Source organism: Eumetopias jubatus, unplaced genomic scaffold, assembly GCF_037043125.1.
Source record: "Eumetopias jubatus isolate StellerSeaLion01/CBP00866 unplaced genomic scaffold, mEumJub1_p1.0 scaffold_1, whole genome shotgun sequence".
Taxonomy (NCBI): domain Eukaryota; kingdom Metazoa; phylum Chordata; class Mammalia; order Carnivora; family Otariidae; genus Eumetopias; species Eumetopias jubatus.
Window position 1 is genome coordinate 58,696,791 of NW_028274807.1, and position 20,138 is coordinate 58,716,928.

The following is a 20,138-nucleotide window of genomic DNA, read 5'->3' on the forward strand; positions in this document are numbered from 1 at the left end:
TAAATTATAACTGTGACAAGTGTTGCAGAGGTGCTACAAGAGCAAAGGAGGCTGTGCAAGTTTCCTGAGAAGGTGGTGTCTAAGCTTCAAGGTGAAGGGAGAGCAGAAGATAATTACACAATAGTTAGGGGAAGGTTTGAGGGAGTATGCTATACAAAGCAAATACCATGTGCAAATATCCTGTGGCATGTTTGGGCTTACAGGGAAGTTATGGGCTTGGATGGTAACACCCAGGTCAAGAGAACAGAGCGAGAAGACAGATTGGGACAGAGCCTTAGAGAAACAATATTCAGTAACTGGGTGAGGAAGCCTGAAAAGGAATGACAAGATGTAGAAGAGGGAACCAGGAGAGCATAACATCACAAAAGTCAAAGGGAGATGGTATTTCAAAGAGAAAGTAAGGGTCAACAGGATCAAAGGACGTAAGAAGTCAAGAAAGATAAGAACTGAAAACGTTAAGGGGACATCACTGGTTTCTTTACAGGAGCTGACTTGGTAGAATGATGAGACTAGAAACTAGTTAAGAGCCCAGAGGAATAATCAATCCTCTTGGAAAAGTCAGGAGGAGAAAGATGGGGCAGTAACTAGAGGAGAACAGAAGGTCGAGGAATTTATTTTTTGTTCATAGGAGATACTTGAACATCTTTAAATACCAATGGAAATGACCCAGGAAACAGGTGAGGTTAAATTTATGACAGAAAAAAAGAAAATAAGTTGTATGAAATCTTGAAAAAAGTAGAAGAGAGTACAATCCAAAGGAGGAGGCAGAACTGGCCTCACATGGGAAGGGAGAGGGCCTTCTCGATTATAAAAAAGGGAAGAAGGCAGGTGGATGCAGAGGTAACAGGATTTTATGTTGGGTAGTGGGAAGGTGAGGGATTCTTCTGCAACTTTTCCTCCTAAGGACAAATTGCCAACAGTTTGCATGAGACCTAGAAGCCAAACAGAAGGCTGTGTCCTAGAGCTTTAGGCATTCCTGAGGAGAGGAGAAGACAAAAGCTGAAGTTCAAAGCTTCAAAATAATTAGGTATTGAGGGGACATGATCCTAGAGAAAAGGGAAATGCAGAAAAGTGAGCCTGACATTCTGCTGGGCCTTTGCCTTAAAGCATTTACATAACTCTAAACTGTGTGGGAACAGGTTTGTTAATTTCCTCCAAATGGTCCCTTTTTCACTTCATTTTCATTTATTTGAATGCTATCTACTTTTATGTATAGTATTATGCTTTTACCTAGGATAGCAAAGAGGAAGCAGGGATATTTCGAATGCATAATGAGGGGCGCCTGGGTGGCTCAGTTGGTTAAGCAACTGCCTTCGGCTCAGGTCATGATCCTGGAGTCCTGGGATCGAGTCCCACATCAGGCTCCCTGCTCGGCGGGGAGTCTGCTTCTCCGTCTGACCCTCTTCCCTCTCATCTCTCTGTCTCTCATTCTCTCTCTTGCAAATTAATAAAATCTTTAAAAAAATGCATAAGGAAAGAAGTTTGGTGAACCAATGAAGGGCAGGGTAGTTAGAAGTAGGGAAGAGACTGGAATATTCTCAAGATTTTCTGGTTATAGCAACAGAGAGAACAGTGGTCCCAGAATAATGCAGGCAAAAGAACATGTCTTAGAGAAGCTCATGTGTTTCATTTAAACAGCTCAAAATTATCCCCAGATATTCAAAAGATCACCAAATTCTATTAATTCTACCTCCTACATAGTTCTTGTCCACAGTCTTTCATGCCCTGGTCACATGTCTGGAACATAGCTGCCCAATAGATCCAATGCCTCTCATCTGCCTCCCCTGTAACTTCACACTGCTGCCCAAAGTGATCGTGGTAGTGACCGTGGCAGGCAGAATGATTCTGTATGCACATGTGATACACTCTTAGTGGAAACACAAATTATAAGGACAGAAGTTTAATGCATTCAGGAAGACAGGAGGTCTGACCATTGAGAACTGGTGGAAGTTAACAGCTATGGCTAGTTGGACAACTGAAGTATGCAGCATATCAGTTACACATGGTAATTTACCTTTTTTCTCCATCTTTATTAAAATATAACATTGTGTAAGTTAAAGTGTACTATGTGATGGTTTGATAATGCATACATTGTGAAATGAGGGTAATTTACTTTGACATTAGTAATTCCCAACTATAAGAAATACAAGCACTAATTGGCAGCCCTGCCTGAAATAACTTTTGAATTATGTTGGGGGTTTTGGTCTCTTATGCCTATTTAGCTTATTTTGAAATAATTATTGATTCACAAGAAGTTGCCAAGATAGTATAGGAAGGAATCATGTACCCTTCCCCCAGTTTCTCCCACAGGTTACCTCTTATGCAACAATATCAAAACCAGGAAATTGACATTAATATAGAACATGTGTATAATTCTATGTCATTTTATCACATGTGTAGATTCATGGAACCATTCACTGTAATCAAGATGCAAAACTATCCCATCACCATAAGGATCTTCCTCAAGATCCCCCTTTGTAGTCACACCCACCCCCTTCCCACCCACCATTTCTAACTTTTTTGGGTTTTTGACTTCGAATCTAGAGACATGATTAAAGGATGCACATAATATCACCTGTTGTGTTCATGCTTTAACATACAGGTCCCTTTGAAGCTTTCATTTCCTTATCCTAAATCACCTACACTTACCTTCTCTCCAACTACACATATCCTACCATTTCCACAAGATTAAGGTAAAATAATACTAAATAACAACTTATGTTAACTTAACCCCTTCTTATTTCCCTGCTCTATATTCATAGTACATATTGTCTATCCTACTGATATTTTAGTCACCAATTCCCTTGTGAAAACTTGTATTGTTCTGTGATAGTTATTTAATTTCTAAAATATGTACTTTTTTTCTCTTTCAAAAGAGATTGTTTTGTACTGTTTATTGAATCCATCAGTGCCTAGCAAAGATGAAAACAATGAGTATTTTTTTAAAAATGTTTTTCTATATACTATATTGTTATAGCACTTTTCTTTAGAAGAGTTTAAAGTAGATAATAGATGTTACTTCCATACAGTTCAATCAGTATTACCCTAGAATCCAGGACAGCATCTGGTTTAGACATTAAATCAACATTCAGATGATGGAGTTATCCTATGCTCAAACTTAGGGAAATTAGAGGCATTAAATAAGATCAGTAACCAATACTAAATCACCAGCTGTTGTTAGGAAAGAGTCAGTGGAAGATTCAAAGAGAAAAATGGAGGTAGAACGGGGGTAGAAGCAAAGAGATAAAGATGAGGGCAAGGACATTCAGATCTTAGATAGAACTGAACTTCTGAATGTCAAAAGGACTGATAGACCCAAGTCAACACATTCTGACAAGTGTATCTCAATAAAGTCACCAGGTTAAAGCAAAGCCTGATATAACCCAATGTTTTGGGAAGGGAATCATGACCAACGATTTAGAGAATGGAAGAGAGAGGAGGTAACAAGTGTGATGTGGGGCTCCCCAGTCATGCTCTATTAGCCAAGCTAAGAGCATTCCCCAGCCCCTCACTGCAGGACCCAGGAGGGATGATAATAATTCCACCTGCTATTCTCGATCTTCCAGATCATTTCATTATGCTGTAATTGAGATTTAAACATGAAGACAAATAATAATTACTTACATGGGAGTTCGAAGACCATATTAACTGGCGAACAGGTCCAGGAGTAGTAATATACCCTATTGGCTTATAATCCTTTTCTACCTCAAAGAAGAAGACGGTTTGATCTTTACTCTAAGAAAAAGAGAAATACCCAACAAATATGGGGTTTTTTTTTACATCTATTCCATAGAGTACAGAGTAGCACTTACTAGGTATAGTATACCCACTGTATATCTATATCCACAATAATCATATGTCCCAGATTATTCTGGGAAAATTCTTATTTCAAATATTTGCTTCATTTCCCCCATGAGAACATTTGACAAACCAAGTGTTCCAGGATGTGTTTCTGAAAGAAATGATCACCATACCTGTACATAGGTTAACTCACAAAAAATTCCACAAAGCATATACTCACTTAGTAATGCATTAAAAAAATGTACAAGGTTATTCTCTTCACTTATGGCAATTCTATATAAGAATATACCTATGTGATAAAATATTGGTTATACATAAAACATGATCATAACTCCCAGTTGAAAATTTCTATTCATTTAAAATAAGCATTAGAACTCAATTTGTAAGAAAATTTTGAAGTGTCATGCACAGACTATACTGAAAGAATATGAACATAGAGAAACAAACTATGGGTTTTTCTCTAAAACGTACATCAGCAAATAAGTTATCATCAGGTAGGAAAATGAATAAGGTAAGTTTAACCATGAAAGCTCAAAAGGAAACAAAAGGAAATCTACCACTTACCCCTGTAGCTAGAATTTCTCCATCACGTTCATAAGCTAAAGCAGTGACACGAGCAGTATGGGGTTTAAAAACCTGTTTCAAATTAATATCTGCATCAGAAATTTTCTTCCGTCCTGCAAAAACTGTGAGCCCTTTGGGATCATAAAGTTCAAGAATTCGAACCACCCCATCTTCGAATCCTACAATAATCTGTGCTCCGGTGTAGTTTACCTTAGAAAAAAATTAAATGCAACAAATCTGAAATTAGTTAAGAAAGTTGTACTACAGGGGTGCCTGGGTGGCTCAGATGGTTAAGCATCTGCCTTCGGCTCAGGTCATGATCCCAGAGTCCTGGAATCGAGTCCCACATCGGACTCCCTGCTCAGTGGGGAGCCTGCTTCTCCCTCTGCCTCTCTCTCTCTCTGTCTCTCATGAATAAATAAATAAAATCTTAAAAAAAAAGTTGTACTATATAACTCCGTATTTTATTTAGCCAAGTAATTTTTTTTATTATGTTCAGTTAGCCACTGTATAGTACATCACTAGTTTTTGATGTAGTGTTCAATGATTCATTAGTTAGCCAAGTAATTTAACATTGACTGCTCATTGGTAATTCCTTATACCACTTTCTGGTAACCTCCATCTATTCTAGGATAGTTCCTTATCACTACTGATGATGAAACAGGTAAGCAATGGCAATTCAAACACTGGAGAAGCAAATGCTGGTGTAGTGTCTGTCTACCATGTGCCAGGCACCTATCACCAGCAACTCAAGGGTGAGCATAAACAGTTTGTCCCTGGTTTCACCGAATTTATGGTCTAGGGGGAGGACAGACATTAATCACGCAGATGAGTATAAAATTATGAACCGAAATAAATGCTAAAGGAAAGAAACAATCTCTGAGGGCATATAACAAAGAAAGTTGACCTAGACTGAGGGCTTCCTTAAGGAAGAGATGGTAGAGCGGAGACCAGAAAGATGCCCAGAAATTAAGTTCAGGGAGATGAGAGAAGCACTCCTGGGAGAGGATATAGCTTGTGCAAAGGTTATGTGGCAGAAAAGAAGCTAAAGAGGGAGATAAGCAAGGCCCAGGTCACAAAGTGGCTTACATGTCACATTAAGATAATCTTCATCCCAAGAGCAGTGGAAAGCCATTGAAAGGTTTTTAGTTGGGAGTTTGTGTACGTGTGTGCTCGTGTGCGCACGCGCGCGTGTGTGTGTGCTCGTGGGTATGTGTGCTCCCACGTGTGGGGGTTTGTTTGTGTGTGTGTGTGTGTGTGCGCTCGTGCATGTGGGGGTTTGTGTGTGTGCGCTCGTGCGCGTGTGTGCACTCGCGCACGCGTGTGGGTAGGTGTGTGCTCGCACGTGTGGGTGTGTGTGGAGAGAGAGGGTGACATGATCAGGTTTGCTATCTCAGAAAATCATCGTAGCTGCATTGTGCAAATCAGAACTGAGATGGCCTAGAGAGGGTGCAGGGAGACCTCTGGGGAGACTTATAAAGTCATGGCTGCCTTACTCCAGGAGAGTGATTGTGGTCAATTAGTCTGAGGTGGTATCATGGACAGGAGGGATACGGGCATAGTTTAGAGAGAGCGATAATGGCCCTGTTTGGTGATGACTGAATACAGGGGAGAAGGGCAGAGGGAGGTGTCAAGGATGACTGAGCCATTTATGGAGATAGGAAACCGTGAAAGGGAGCCAAATGTCTGTGTGGTTTGTTGTTGCTATTATTGTTATGGAGGTGGACTGGCTGGAGGCCAGCAGAGTGTCATGAATCTAGTCTTAGACAGGTTGGGTTTGAGGGTCCCTGGAGATCTCAAAATGAGGATGACACATAGTCTGCAGCTCAGAGGAGCAGTCTGGGCTGGAGAAAGAAACCTAGCAGTGTCCAAATATACTAAATCTGCTGTCTTGGGAGGCATTCAGGAGAAAGGCAAGAGCCCTGATATTCTTTAGAGCAGAGTGATCATCGCTAAGGCAAGGCAGTTATGAGAGTCTTGGTAATAAAAAAACTGTACCCCATCCAACTCCAGTTGAAGGTTGTTCATTTAATAAATATTTGTTATGTGTCTAAATGTACTGTAGAGGCACTAGAGGCTCAAAGAAAAATAAAGTGTAGTTGTCACCCATGACGAACTGTTATGAAGCACAAGCTACACGAAGAGGCTATTAGGTAGGCACTCCTATTGACATCCGAGCTTCGCCCAGCCTTCAACCCAGATGCCAGACCGATGATAAAGAAGCCTTTACATGATTCCAGGCCCCAGACATGAAGCAGAGACAATCCACTGCTGTTGTCACCTGTCTGATTTCCCAATCCAGAGAGCATATGAGCAAAATAAAATGATTGCTGTTTTATGCCACTACACTTTGTAGTGGTTCATTACATAGCAATGGATAACTAGGATGACTCCCTATGTCTGCCTAATTTTTTTCCATAGGTCTTATCATTACCTAACATATCACATGTTACTTATTTTTCTTTATTGTCCATTTCTGCCTCCTCCCTCCCACTAAAGTGTAAGATGCATGAGGGCAAGTATTTTTGTCTTTCTGTTCATCAGTACATTCCCAGAAGCTAGAACAAGACCCAGCACATTGCAGGCGTGCTGGAAATATAAATAGAAGGAATGAAATCACATTCAGATAAAGGATAGATACACAAAGTTGAGTAATTATTTTGTAACATGAAATGATTACTAACTTGTAAGTGGCATAAAAAATAGATTTTTGTTAAAACAGGACCAAAACCACAAAAACAAGGTCATATGATTTCTATCACATTCTGAGTGAATAAGTTAAAATTTTTGTTCTTCTCTAAAATCCAGAGTCATAAAATATATTTCTAAGAAATAGCACTGATAGACCATATTTACCAATAGATTCCAGTAGAAGTTCATTATCATTAACTCACCAGTTGGGGTACCCAAGCAAGGGCAGTACCTCCTTGTTTGAATTTCATCTGCGCCAAAGGAGTTTTGCTAGCAAAATCATAGATTCGAACAGAGCCTACAGAAAGACAGTTTTAAAAGAAACAAGTTATATATATGGCATCTTTTAAAATAACCTTGGTTCACTTAACATGTTGAACATAACAAGAAATTTCATACATAAATAAACTAATAATCTAATAGGTTTTCTTTAGTCAAAAATTTACATGTATACCCTCAACCAGGTAATTTGTAGGCATGGATAATAAAGCAAACAACTGATGATTGACTGATGGATTAATTTCACCTTGCATAGCCCACAAAAGATTCACCATGTATCAAGGAAGAAAGAAGGTGAAAAAATAAAATAGGAAAAACATGAATGTGGCTAATACCAAAATGAATGGCATTTTTGTAACTGACCGTATCCTTAATCTTTCATGATGACCAAGGTTGCTGTACTTTAGTTCCTCTCCCCTCCACAAAAACTCACCTCGCTGTATCAAGAGGCTTACCTTTTGGAGAAGTTCTCAAATGCTTTTCATCAAACACATATAAAATTTTGTGTGGAAAACAAAACAAAAAAGACCAGATGTATTTTCATTTAGAGTTCCTACTCACAATCCAAGGCAGTAGTGGCCATGAGGTAAGTGAGGGGAGAGACTGCCAAGGCTTCGACAGCTCCAGAATGGAAGGAGAAGAGGCAGTCTGGATCTTGAGTCTGATAATAAAAAGAAATCCTATTAGATCTTAAAGATAAGTTAACATCAAATTAAGGTCATGTTTTTAAAAAATATAAATAGAACCCTATAACACATGTGTGATTTTATCTGAATAGAAATTTTTAAAAGTATAATATGTTGGGGCGCCTGGGTGTATCAGTCAGTTAAGCATCCGACTCTTAGTTTCTGCTCAGATCATGATCTCAGGGTGGTGAGATCAAGCCCCATGTCAGCGGGGAGTCTACTTGAGATTCTCTCTCTACCTCTCCCCCCACCCATCCCCCCATCTCTAAATAAATAGATCTTAAAAAAAAAAAAACAAAAGCATAAAAGGCTAGAAAGAGTGCTGGACTTTGGAATTAGGAGAAACAGTACTGGCTTTGCACTTGAAGGCTTTCCTTTTCTTCACCAGTAAAATGAGGTGATGACAACTGTCTACCTGTTTATCAGGGTAGCCATGAGGGTTGCAGGAGATAATATAAATGAAAATACCATAGGTTTATGACAACTGTAAAGCACTGGATAACATTAGGCACTGTCACTGCCACTTTTCTGGTAAAGTTTGCTGAGATATCTCCTTTTTTTTATAAAATCAGAGAGAGAGAGAATAAATTCTCAGGATTAGGACATGTTGGACAAGTTTTTGATGGGAACAATGATCAAGTATGGAGAAAGATAAAGTATCTTTTAAAGAAGAATAACAGACTTTTGTTATAAAAATTACAGGAAAAATGAAAAAGACAACTTACAATATTTGAAAAACTAAGGTCAAGCTTCCATATGGCTCCACTGGCATCCTAAAAAATTAAATACCTAATAATAGTTTATCATTTTTAACTTTTATCAAAAGAACTTTCTTCCTGTGATCTAGTTAAAGGACAAACAGTAATACCAAAAGCTTACATGTGTTTTAAAGTATGATTGAAATTTAACAAAAGCAACTTCTATATATCTTAGAACACACAATAAATGAAACATTTTCATAATACACAGAGTCAGTTTAATATAATAAGAAAGCTAACTGGTTTTTTGCATATAAAATACAGGTCAACTAAATACCAAAATTCAGGTAGTCTTCCTTGACCTATCAATAGTACTCTTAATAGTAAAATGGACTTACAGGGACAATAAATTATGTTACTATTTTAATTTTATGTCTAGGTAACTTTAAAGAGCCAAGAGAGAACACAATTTACCTGAGCCAACCAAAAGTTACTTCCAATCTCGTTCATTTTTATCATAGAGAAGAGTTTGACATTCTTGCCTACTTGAAGTTCATTAATGGGCTCGATCTCTAACAATCCAGTCTCATCAATAGAATCAGCAGTGTCTACTGTCTCAAAATCCCAGATCTTATAAAATAAGAAAATACTTTAATCAATCAGCAGTTACTGAATTTATATTTTGTATAAGAAAAGGCCCTGATTGATGGCAGAGAAGTAGGAGATCTTAGTTTTGTCTGGTCACAGGAATTCAGCTAGATAGCTATCAAATCATTCTGAACATCTGTAAACTCAACAGATCTAAGAAAAGAATAGCTACAACTCTACAAAGAGAAGAGCGACCACTTTCTGCAAGGTAGGAGGTGTGGAGAAGTGAATCCGATGTGATGTATGGGAGGATAGACCATGGGGTGGGAGGAGGGATCCTCCATAAGCTGGCTAGCAGAAAGTGATATAGCAGTGGAGCACAAAATCAGAACTTTTAGAAGTCTGCTCCAGTGAGGGACTCCCTGCCTGAAAGGTGATCAGGTGGTAAAGCAGGCAGAGTCTTAGGTGGGCCAGTGTGGTCTCAGAATCCCCAGGGTCACAGGAAGACCTGCAGTGCTGGAGTGCAGCAGAGTTCCCAGGCATTGGAAGGGGGAAGCCAGATGCTATCAGCAAGCCCAGGAGAGGGCTCTCAGCTTGGGGTTGCCATAAACCACGAACTGCGGCACAGTTGGGCCACTGCTCTCTGAGTAGAGGCCCAACAAGCGGCAGAACCGGGGAGACCCCCCCTCCTCCCCTCAGAGGAGCAGCACAGGAGCATGGCAGAGGAGTCTGCAGGGTTTGAAGACTCAAACCGGAGTCGCGTGCCTGCGATAGAAATGCTCGGTCATAGGCTGGGTGACCACAGAGTGTGGTTGGAGACCAGGGAGACAGGAGTGATGGACTGCTTTTCTCTGAGGGCTCACTGAGGAGTGGGGCCTGAGCTCTCAGCTCTGGGGCTGGAGATTGGGAAGCCACCATGTTCATTCTCATCCTCTAAAGCTGCGTGGAAAGCCTTCAGGGAACAAAAGCCACACAGAGCAATCCAGAGGAGCTGCTTACTTAACCTGGCCCCCTGACAAGGGTGGTGCAATTCAGCCTGGGGCAAAGACACCCGAGAATCAGCAAAACAGGCCCCTCCCCCAGAAGATCAGCAAGAACATCCAGTTAAGACCAAGTTTACTGATCATAGGGAACTGCAAAATTCCAGTGCTAGGGGAAAATAGTATATAGAATTCATGTTTTTTTCCCCATAATTCTTTAGTCTTTCAATTTTAATTTTTTTCCTCTTTCCCCTTTCAACCAATTTCTTATTTTATCAACTCTTTTAAAAATCCTTTTTAACTTTCATTTTTACAGTAACATTCTATCCTTTCATTGAATTGTGTGTGTATGTGTGCACCCAAAATCTAGTGTATGGCTCTGTTCTTTTCAACAGCCTGATCATATCCCCCGCCCCCCATTTCAGGTCTCTTCTGATTTGTTTAGTGTATATTTATCTGGGGCCATTGTTGCCCTTTAAGTATTTTGTTCTCTCATTCATCTATTCTTCTCTGGACAAAATGACAAGACAGAAAAACTCACGTCAAAAAAGAGAACAAGAGGCAGTACTGATTGCCAGGGACCTAATCAATATGGACATTAGTAACATGTCGGAACTGGAGTTCAGAGTGATTATAAAGATACTAGCTGGGCTTGAAAAAAGCATAGGAGACACTAGAGAATCCCTTTCTGGAGAAATAAAAGAACTAAAATCTAACCAAGTCAAAATCAAAAAAGCTAATAATGAGGTGCAATAAAAAATGGAGTCTCCAACTGCTAGGAAAAAATGAGGCAGAAGAGAGAATTAGTGATATAGAAGACAAAATGATGGAGAATAAAGAAGCTAAGAAAAAGATAAAGAGCTACTGGATCATGAGGGGAGAATTCTAGAGATAAGTGATAACATAAAGCAAAACAATATTAAAATAATTGGGTTCCCAGAAGAAGAGGAAAGAGAGAGAGAGGCAGAAGGTATATTGGAGCAAATTATAATGGAGAACTTCCCTAATCTGGGAAAGGAAACGGGCATTCAAGTCCAGGAGGCACAAAGAACCCCACTCAAAAAAAAAAAAAAAAAAAATCAATAAAAATAGGTCAACACCTCAACATATAATAGTAAAACTTGCAAATCTTAGAGACAAAGAGAAAATCTTAAAAGGAGCTTGGGACAAGAAGTCCATAACCTACAATGGTAGAAATATTAGACTGGCAGCAGACCAATCCACAGAGACCTGGAAGGCCAGAAAGGACTGGCATGATATATTCAGGGTGCTAAATGAGAAAAATATGCAGCCAAGAATATTTTATCCAGCTAGGATGTCATTCAAAATAGGAGGAAAGATAAAAAGCTTCCAGGACAAACAGAAACTAAAATAATTTGTAATCACTAAACCAGTCATGCAAGAAATATTAAAAGGAATCCTTTAAGTGAAGAGAGCCCAAAAGTAACATAGATCTAAAAAGAACAGAGACAGCATACAGAAACAGTGACTTTACAGGTCATACAATGGCACTAAATTCATAGCTTTCAATAGTTACTCTGAATGTAAATGCACTAATTGTCCCAATGAAAAGACATAGGGTATCAGATTGGATAAAAAAGCAAGTGATTGATAAGCTGTCTTAAAGAGATTCACTTTGGACACAAAGACACCTCCAGATTTAAAGTGAAGGGGCAGAAAAGTATTTATCATGCTATTGGGTATCAAAAGAAAGCTGGGATGACAATCCATATATCAGACAAATTAGATTTTAAACCAAAGACTGTAAAAAGAGATGAGGAAGGACACTATAACATAATTAAAGAGTCTCTCCAACAAGAATATCCAGCAACTGTAAATATTTATGCCCTTAACATGAGTGCAGCCAATTATATAAGCCAATTACTAACAAATATTAAAGAAACACATCAATAATAATACAATAATAGTAAGGGACTTTACACCCCACTCACTGCAATGGACAGATCATCTAAGCAGAAGATCAACAAGGAAACAAGGGCTTTGAATGACACACTGGACCAGATGGACTTCACAGGTATATTCAGAGCATTCCATCCTAAAGCAACATAATACACATTCTTCTCAAGTACTCATGGAACATTCTCCAGAACAGATCACATACTGGGTCACAAATCAGGTCTCAACTAGTATCAAAAGACTGGGATCATTCCTTGGCTATTTGTGGACCACAATGCTTTGAAACTGGAACTCAATCACAAAAGGAAATTTGGAAAGAACTCAAATACATGGAGGCTAAAGAGCATCCTACTAAAAAAATGAATGGGTCAACCAGGAAATGAAAGAAGAATTTAGGGACACCTGGGCGTCTCAGTCGGTTGGGCGTCTGCCTTCAGCTTAGGTCATGGTCCAGGGTCCTGGATCAAGCCCCACATCAGACTCCCTGCTCAGTGAGGAGCCTGCTTCTCACTCTCTCCCCTGCTCTTGCTCTCGTGCACTCTCTCTCTCACTCTCTGTCAAAATAAATAAAAACCAAAAAAAAAAAAAAAAAGAATTTAAAAAATTCATGGAAACAAATGAAAATGAAAATACAATTGTTCAAAATCTTTGGGATGTAGCAAAGGCAGTCCTAAGAGGAAAGTATATAGCAATATAAAACTTTCTCAAGAAATAAGAAAGGTCTCAAATAAAAAACCTAACTTTACATCTAAAGGAGCTGGAGAACGAACAGCAAATAAAACCTAAATCCAGAAGGAGAAGAGAATTAATAAAGATTAGAGGAGAAATCAATGAAATATAAACCAAAAGAACAGAACAGATCAATGAAACTAGGATCTCATTCTTCGAATTAACAAAACTTATAAACCCCTGGCCAGACTTATCAGAAATAAAAGAGAAAGGACCAAATAAAATCATGAATGAAAAAGGAGAGATCACAACCAACACCAAAAAAATACAAACAATTATAAGAACATATTATGAGCAACCATATGCCAACAAATTAGGCAATCTGGAAGAAATGGATGCATTCCTAGAGCCATATAAACTACCAAAACTGAAACAGGAAGAAACAGAAAACCTGAACAGACCCACAACCAGCAAGGAAATTGAAGTAGTAATCAAAAATCTCCCAACAAACAAGAGTCCAGGACCAGATGGCTTCCCAGGGGCATTCCACAAAATATTTAAAGAATTAATACCTAGGGCACCTGGGTGGCTCAGTTGTTAAGCGTCTGCCTTCGGCTCAGGTCATGATCTCAGGGTCCTGGGATCGAGAGCCACATCAGGTTCCCTGCTTGGCAGGAAGCCTGCTTCTCCCTCTCCCACTCCCCCTGCTTGTGTTCCTGCTCTCACTATCTCTGTCTCTGTCAAATAAATAAAATCTTAAAAAAAAAAAGAATTAATACCTATTCTTCTGAAGCAGTTTCAAAAAAATAGAAATGGAAGGAAAACTTCCAAACTCTTTCTATGAGGCCAGCATTACCTTGATCCCAAAACCAAAGACCCCACCAAAAGAGAATTACAGACCAGTATCCCTGATGAACATGGATGTCAAAATTCTCACCAAAGTACTAGCCAATAGAATCCAACAGTACATTAAAATGATTATTCACCACAACCAAGTGGGATTTATATCTGGGCTGCAAGAGTGGTTCAACACCTGCAAATCAATGTGATACACTACATTAATAAAAGAAGAACAAGAACCATATGATCCTCTCAATAGATGCAGAAAAAGCATTTGACCAAGTACAGCATCGTTTCTTTTTTCTTTTAAAGGTTTTATTTATTTGTCAGAGAGAGAGAAAGAGCATAAGCAGGGAGAGCAGGAGGCAGAGGGAGAAGCAGTCTCCCCCACTGAGCAAGGAGCCCAGTGCAGGACTCGATCCCAGGACCCTATGGTCACAACCTGAGCCAAAGACAGACACTTAACCGACTGAGCCACCCAGGCATCCCTAGAGCCTCCTTTCTTAAAACTCTTCACAGTGTGGGGTAGAGGGAACATACCTCAATATCATAAAAGCTATCTACAAAAAGCCTACAGCAAATATCATTCTCAATGAGGAAAAACTGAGAGCTTTTCCCCCAAGGTCAGGGACACGGCAGGGATGTCCACTATCACTATTGCTGTTCAACATAGTACTAGAAGTCCTAACCTTAGCAATCAGACAACAAAAAGAAATAAAAAGCATCTGAATCAGCAAAGTAGTCAAATTTTCACTCTGCAGATGACATGATACTCTATTTGGAAAATCCAAAAGACTCCACCCCAAAATTGCTAGAACTCATACAGGAATTCAGCAAAGTGACAAGATATAAAATCAATGCACAGAAATCAGTTGCATTTCTATACACAAACAATGAGACAGAAGAAAGAGAAAGTAAGGAGTCGATCCCATTTACAACTCCACCCAAAACCATAAGATACCTAGGAATAAACCTAACCAAAGAGGCAAAGGATTTGTACTCAAAAACCTATAGAACACTTATGAAAGAAATTGAGGAAGACACAAAGAAATGGAAAAACGTTCCATGTTCATGGATTGGAAGAACAAATATTGTGAAAATGTCTATGCTACCTAGAGCAGTCTATACATTCAGTGCAATCCCTATCAAAATACCATCAACATTTTTCACAGAGCTGAAACAAATAATCCTAACATTTGTATGGAACCAGAAAAGACTCTGAATAGCCAAAGGAATGTTGAAAAAAGGAAAAACCAAAGCTGGTGGTATCACAATTCCGGACTTCAAGTTCTATTACAAAGCTGTAATCATCAAGACAGTATGGTACTGGCACAAAAACAGACACATAGATCAATGGAACAGAATAGAGAACCCAGAAATAGACCCTCAACCCTATGGTCAACTAATCTTTGATAAAACAGGAAAAAATATCCAGTGGAAAAAAGACAATCTCTTCAACAAATGGTGTTGGAAAAATTGGACAGCCACCTGCAGAAGAATGAAACTGGACCATTTCCTTACACCATACAAAAATAGACTCAAAATGGATGAAAGACCTAATTGTGAGACAGGAATCCATCAAAATCCTAAAGGAGAACATAGGCAGAAACCTCTTTGCCCTTGGCCGCGGCAACTTCTTGTTAGACATGTCTTCAAAGGCAAGGGAAACAAAGGCAAGAATGAACTACTGGGACTTCATCCAGATAAAAAGCTTTTGCACAGCAAAGGAAACAGTCAACAAAACCAAAAGACAACTGACAGAATGGGAAAAGATATTTACAAACACATCTTATCAGATAAAGGGCTAGTATCCAAGATCTATAAAGAACTTATCAAACTCAACACAAAGAATAATCCAATCAAGAAATGCACAGAAGGCATGAATAGACATTTCTCCAAAGAATACTATAAATGGCCAAGACACATGAAAAAATGCTCAACGTCACTCAGCATTAGGGAAATACAAATCAAAACCACAATGAGATACCACCTGACACCAGTCAGAATGGCTAAAACTAACAAGTCAAGAAATGAAAGATGTTGGTGAGGATGCAGGGAAAGGGGAACCCTCATACACTGTTGGTGGGAAGGCAAGCTGGTGCAGCCACTCTGGAAAACAGTATGAAGGTTCCTCAAAAAGTTGAAAATAGACCTAGCAATTGCACTACTGGGTATTTACCCCAAAGATAACAAATGCAGTGATCTGAAGGGGCATCTGCACCCCAATGTTTATAGCAGCAATGTCCACATCAATGTCCAAACTAAGGAAGGAGCCCAGATGTCCATTGACAGATGAATGAATAAAGAAGATGTGGTATATATATACAATGGAATACTACTCAGCCATCAAAAAATGAAATCTTGCCATTTGCAATGATGTGGATAGAACTAGAGGGTATTATGCTAAGCGAAATAAGTCAATCAGAGAAAGACATGTATCATATGATCTCACTCATATGTGGAATTTAAGAAACAAAACAGGATCATACGGGAAGAGAGAAAGAAAATAAAACAAGATGAAACCAGAGAGGGAAATAAATCATAAGAAACTCTTAATCATAGGAAACAACTTGAGGGTTGCTGGAGGGGAGAGGGGTCATGGGATGGGGTAGCTGGGTGATGGACATTAATGTGATGTGATGTAATGAGCACTGGGTATTATATAAGACTGATGAATCACTGATCTCTACCTCTGAAATTAATAATACATTAGATGTTAATTGAATTGAATTAAAAATTTTAAAAATTGAGAAAAAAGAAAGAAAAGGCCCTGATTTTTTTCCCCAAAAGTCATTTCTTCTTGCTTCATGCAAATTAGCAAGTAGGTGTAATGAGAACACCAGCCAAAATTTGACCCCTGGGTTATTGCTCCCAACTGGGGCATAATAAATTATCATAGTGTCCTCTGTATATATGGAGATTAGTAAGAGAATACAGCCCGAATAAGAATTCTAATTTGCCCAATGTAAACTTTATGTCAAGGTATCTGTTAGGTCTTTCTGCATATAAAGTGGCCCTAAGGAGTAAATGTTCCCGTTATTTGGTGAAACATTATAATGAGCCCTGTTTTGAATTTACCAGTGGGCCCCTGGAAAGGGGAAATAGGCCTTTTAATGATTCAAGCACAATCTTCATTATAAGAGGAGAGAATGGATGTAGATGATGTCTTCACAAGAAAATGGTTCTCATTATTGATTCAGATTATACCATTCAGTTAAGGATTATTGTTCTGGGACAGGAGAGCAGAATGCTATGGAAAGCATGAGGGAGCACAGTTTCACCTCAGGAGGAAGACAGATTGAGAAGGACTTCTTCTGCGAAGTACCAAAGCCTACCCTGGATGGATCTATTGACACACCCCACCCTGTTAACCTAGACTCAATAACTTAGCCTTTGGGAAGGTAACTTTCAAAGAGGATTCATGTTGTCACCTAGGGCTAGCCTCATGGAGGAGAGGCCCAAATCCTAGGGTAGAACTAACTCCTGGGAGTTGGGATAGGTTTTTCCCAAAGGGTTAGATGTAGAGGTTTACTGTGTAAAAGACTAAAGCGATTAGGATGAAATTTTTAAAAGAAGCCACTTTAGAAATTAGTGGTGTTCATGAAGGGACACTCTGTGAAGTATTTGATTTCTTTTCTCTTGAGGTTTCCTTCCAGTTGGTATTTTGACATTTTGGGTGACATATATCTTGGAAGCATAGTGAATATACTATATGACAAACAAAAGGACATAAAAATTTCCCAGAACAATGAGTAAAATCTAACAAAATTAAATTTAATGTGGTAATGTAAAAATGTATACTTGGGTTCAAAAAGCCAATGCCAAGAAGACAAGAATGGGAGAGAGATGGTTTAAACAGTGTATTAGACATAGTAAGTACAACAGGTATCATAGAATGACCAGACTATTTTCAAAAATAGTCTTACTTCTCATAATAATACTTCCTAAGGAACACCCAGAGAATACTACCACTTTCTTCTGAAAGGCAAGTAGGAATAGGTACCAAGAGGACCACAAGGCAAATCAGCAGCCTCCAGCTTTGCCAGCAACAGCAGGGTATGACAACAACCAGGAGCACTTAGATGCTGGAGCAGTGTTCCAGGCTAGCCCACACTATGGACTGGATAGTGTCTGCAGATGAGGACAAGTGAGTTCACCAATGTAAGGAGCAAAGGGAGGGGAGCATCCACAGGCAAACCTCATCAGTTCACTTTTCAGTGTATTTCTAATGGGTAACCTTAGTCAAAAATAAGAAATGTTTAGTACTTTTGTCCCTAGAAAATGGCCCATTCATACTGTGTGTTTTGAAAGGACATCTGTATCCACTGTTTACGTTCTGCTAAAATAGGTTTTCATTTTCTGAAACTACTATTTCAATGACAGAATCAAAATAACAAAAGGTTCCCTCAGAAAATGCACTCCTAAGATGGCATAAATTAATTTTGACTAGAATTTAAATATTTACCATAAGGAAAGCATTATCTCAAATGCATTGTCCCTGGGAATCAATGACCACTGATCTCTTTCATAAAGTGAACTTTGTGAGGAGGAAAAATCTGATCAAACCAAAAGGGTGATCTGGAAGGCTTTCGTGTGGGTGCTACTGACCAAGTGTCAAGAAAACTTACCCTAATACATCCATCTGCCCCAACGGTGATAACTTCGCCCTCATCCAGCATTATCTGGTTAATGGGACCCTGATGACAAGACTTCCTTCCAGCTCGACAGAGCTCAACCTTGATGAGGCCGCCTTCCCACAACAGCATGTTGCCCCACTCTGAGCCCGAGAGCACCTGGCAAGTATGCAGAAAGGAAGGAATGTGCATTAAAACAGACAAACGTGGGTATTTATGCCTCAAATGGCAGGTGAAAATTATTTTTATAGTTTCTCTCTCTTGATTATAAAAGTAAAAAAAATAAGTATAGAAAAATAAGAAAATATAGAAATGAAAATTCACCACTTCAGAAACAACCACTAAACACATTTGTATGTATTTCTTCCTAGCATGAATAATTTTACATCATTGTGATTATGCTGTACATTGCTGGTAATTTTTCAAATATATCTATAATAGCTTTCTTTGTACATCTCTTAAGGACATAATCCAGGAGTGGAGTTACTGGGTCAAAAATTAGAGACGTGTGTAAACTCTTGATAGACGAGATTCTACTTTTTTTTATTATGTTCAGTTAGCCAACATATAATACATCATTAGTTTTTTGATGTAGTGTTCAACAATTCATTAGTTCCATATAACACCCTGTGCTCATCACAACATGTGCCCTCCTCAATACCCATCACCCGGTAACCCCATCCCCCCAGCCCCCTTCCTTCCTTCTGTAACCCTCAGTTTGGTTCCTGGAGTCCAGAGTCTCTCATGGTTTGTCTCCCTCTCTGATTTCTTCCCATTCAGTTTTCCCTCCCTTCCCCTGTGGTCCTCCACACTATTCTTTATGTTCCACAGATGAGTGAAACCATATGATAATTGTCTTTCTCTGCTTGACTTATTTCACTTAGCATAATGCCCCCCAGTTCCATCCCTGTCATTGCAAATGGTGGGTATTCATCCTTTCTGATGGCTGAGTTATATTCCATTGTAGATTCTAGTTTTTAAGAGTGATAGTATTAAATGTTATAAGATGTGTCAAAAATTGTGAGGCCATTACTGAACTCAGCAGATTATAGCATAATAATATCCAATTTCAAACAAGAATAATCATTTGGAACCAGCTCCTATTAATCCATTTAATCCAGCACTTCCCCAAGTGTGTACCACCAAACACTAGTTCTTAGGATGTTTAACAGGTATTAGATAATAAGTCATACTAATTAAGTATTGACTTTGTGCCAAGTGCTGCTTGAGCATTTTATATACATTATTTAATCCTAAAAACCCATTTGAACTAGGTACATTTATTGGGGGTACCATGTATAGTTATACAGGTTGGGTGCTTTATTTTCCCAGAAAAGACAGGCCAATAGGAGCCCTAACTATTATTATTCCCATTTTACAAAAGAGAAAACTGAACAGTTAAATAGCTTGCACAAATACCCATAGCAGTCAGGATTTTAAACCAGGAAACTTCACTCAAAAGTTCCTGTCCTAACACTGCCTCCAAAGACAGATGCTTGGATAAACAAAATCAAACAAGTTTCTTTTCTCTAGGACCCCTTGGAAACTTTAACATAGAAGTGTTCACTGGAAATCACTGACAGGAATTTCTAGATACAAAGGAGTTTGACCAAGAAAGTCTTGTTTTCACAGAGCTTCTGTGCAGACTAATGTTCCATGAAACACCCTTGGGAAACTCGGATCTAGTTCTTGCCTGCCCGCTCCTCATGGGCATCCCAGTTCCCTCTCACCTAGACTAGTTCACTCAGTCTTTTCTACCTCCCCAGTCTACTTATATTATCCCTTCTACCT

General features: G+C 39.0%; 1 protein-coding gene across 1 annotated transcript in view; it reads right to left on the reverse strand.

The window, feature by feature from the left end:
• The window catches only part of CFAP44 (cilia and flagella associated protein 44), a 132,230-nt gene that overhangs the window by 91,538 nt on the left and 20,554 nt on the right, over nt 1-20,138 (reverse strand). Inside the window, exons 8-14 of the mRNA XM_088027245.1 lie at nt 18,342-18,506; nt 9,194-9,349; nt 8,747-8,794; nt 7,897-7,996; nt 7,260-7,354; nt 4,366-4,575; nt 3,625-3,735 (exon numbers count right to left, since the gene is read on the reverse strand). Coding sequence (XP_087883371.1) covers nt 3,625-3,735; nt 4,366-4,575; nt 7,260-7,354; nt 7,897-7,996; nt 8,747-8,794; nt 9,194-9,349; nt 18,342-18,506 — 885 coding nt within the window. The remainder of the gene's footprint in view (nt 1-3,624; nt 3,736-4,365; nt 4,576-7,259; nt 7,355-7,896; nt 7,997-8,746; nt 8,795-9,193; nt 9,350-18,341; nt 18,507-20,138) is intronic.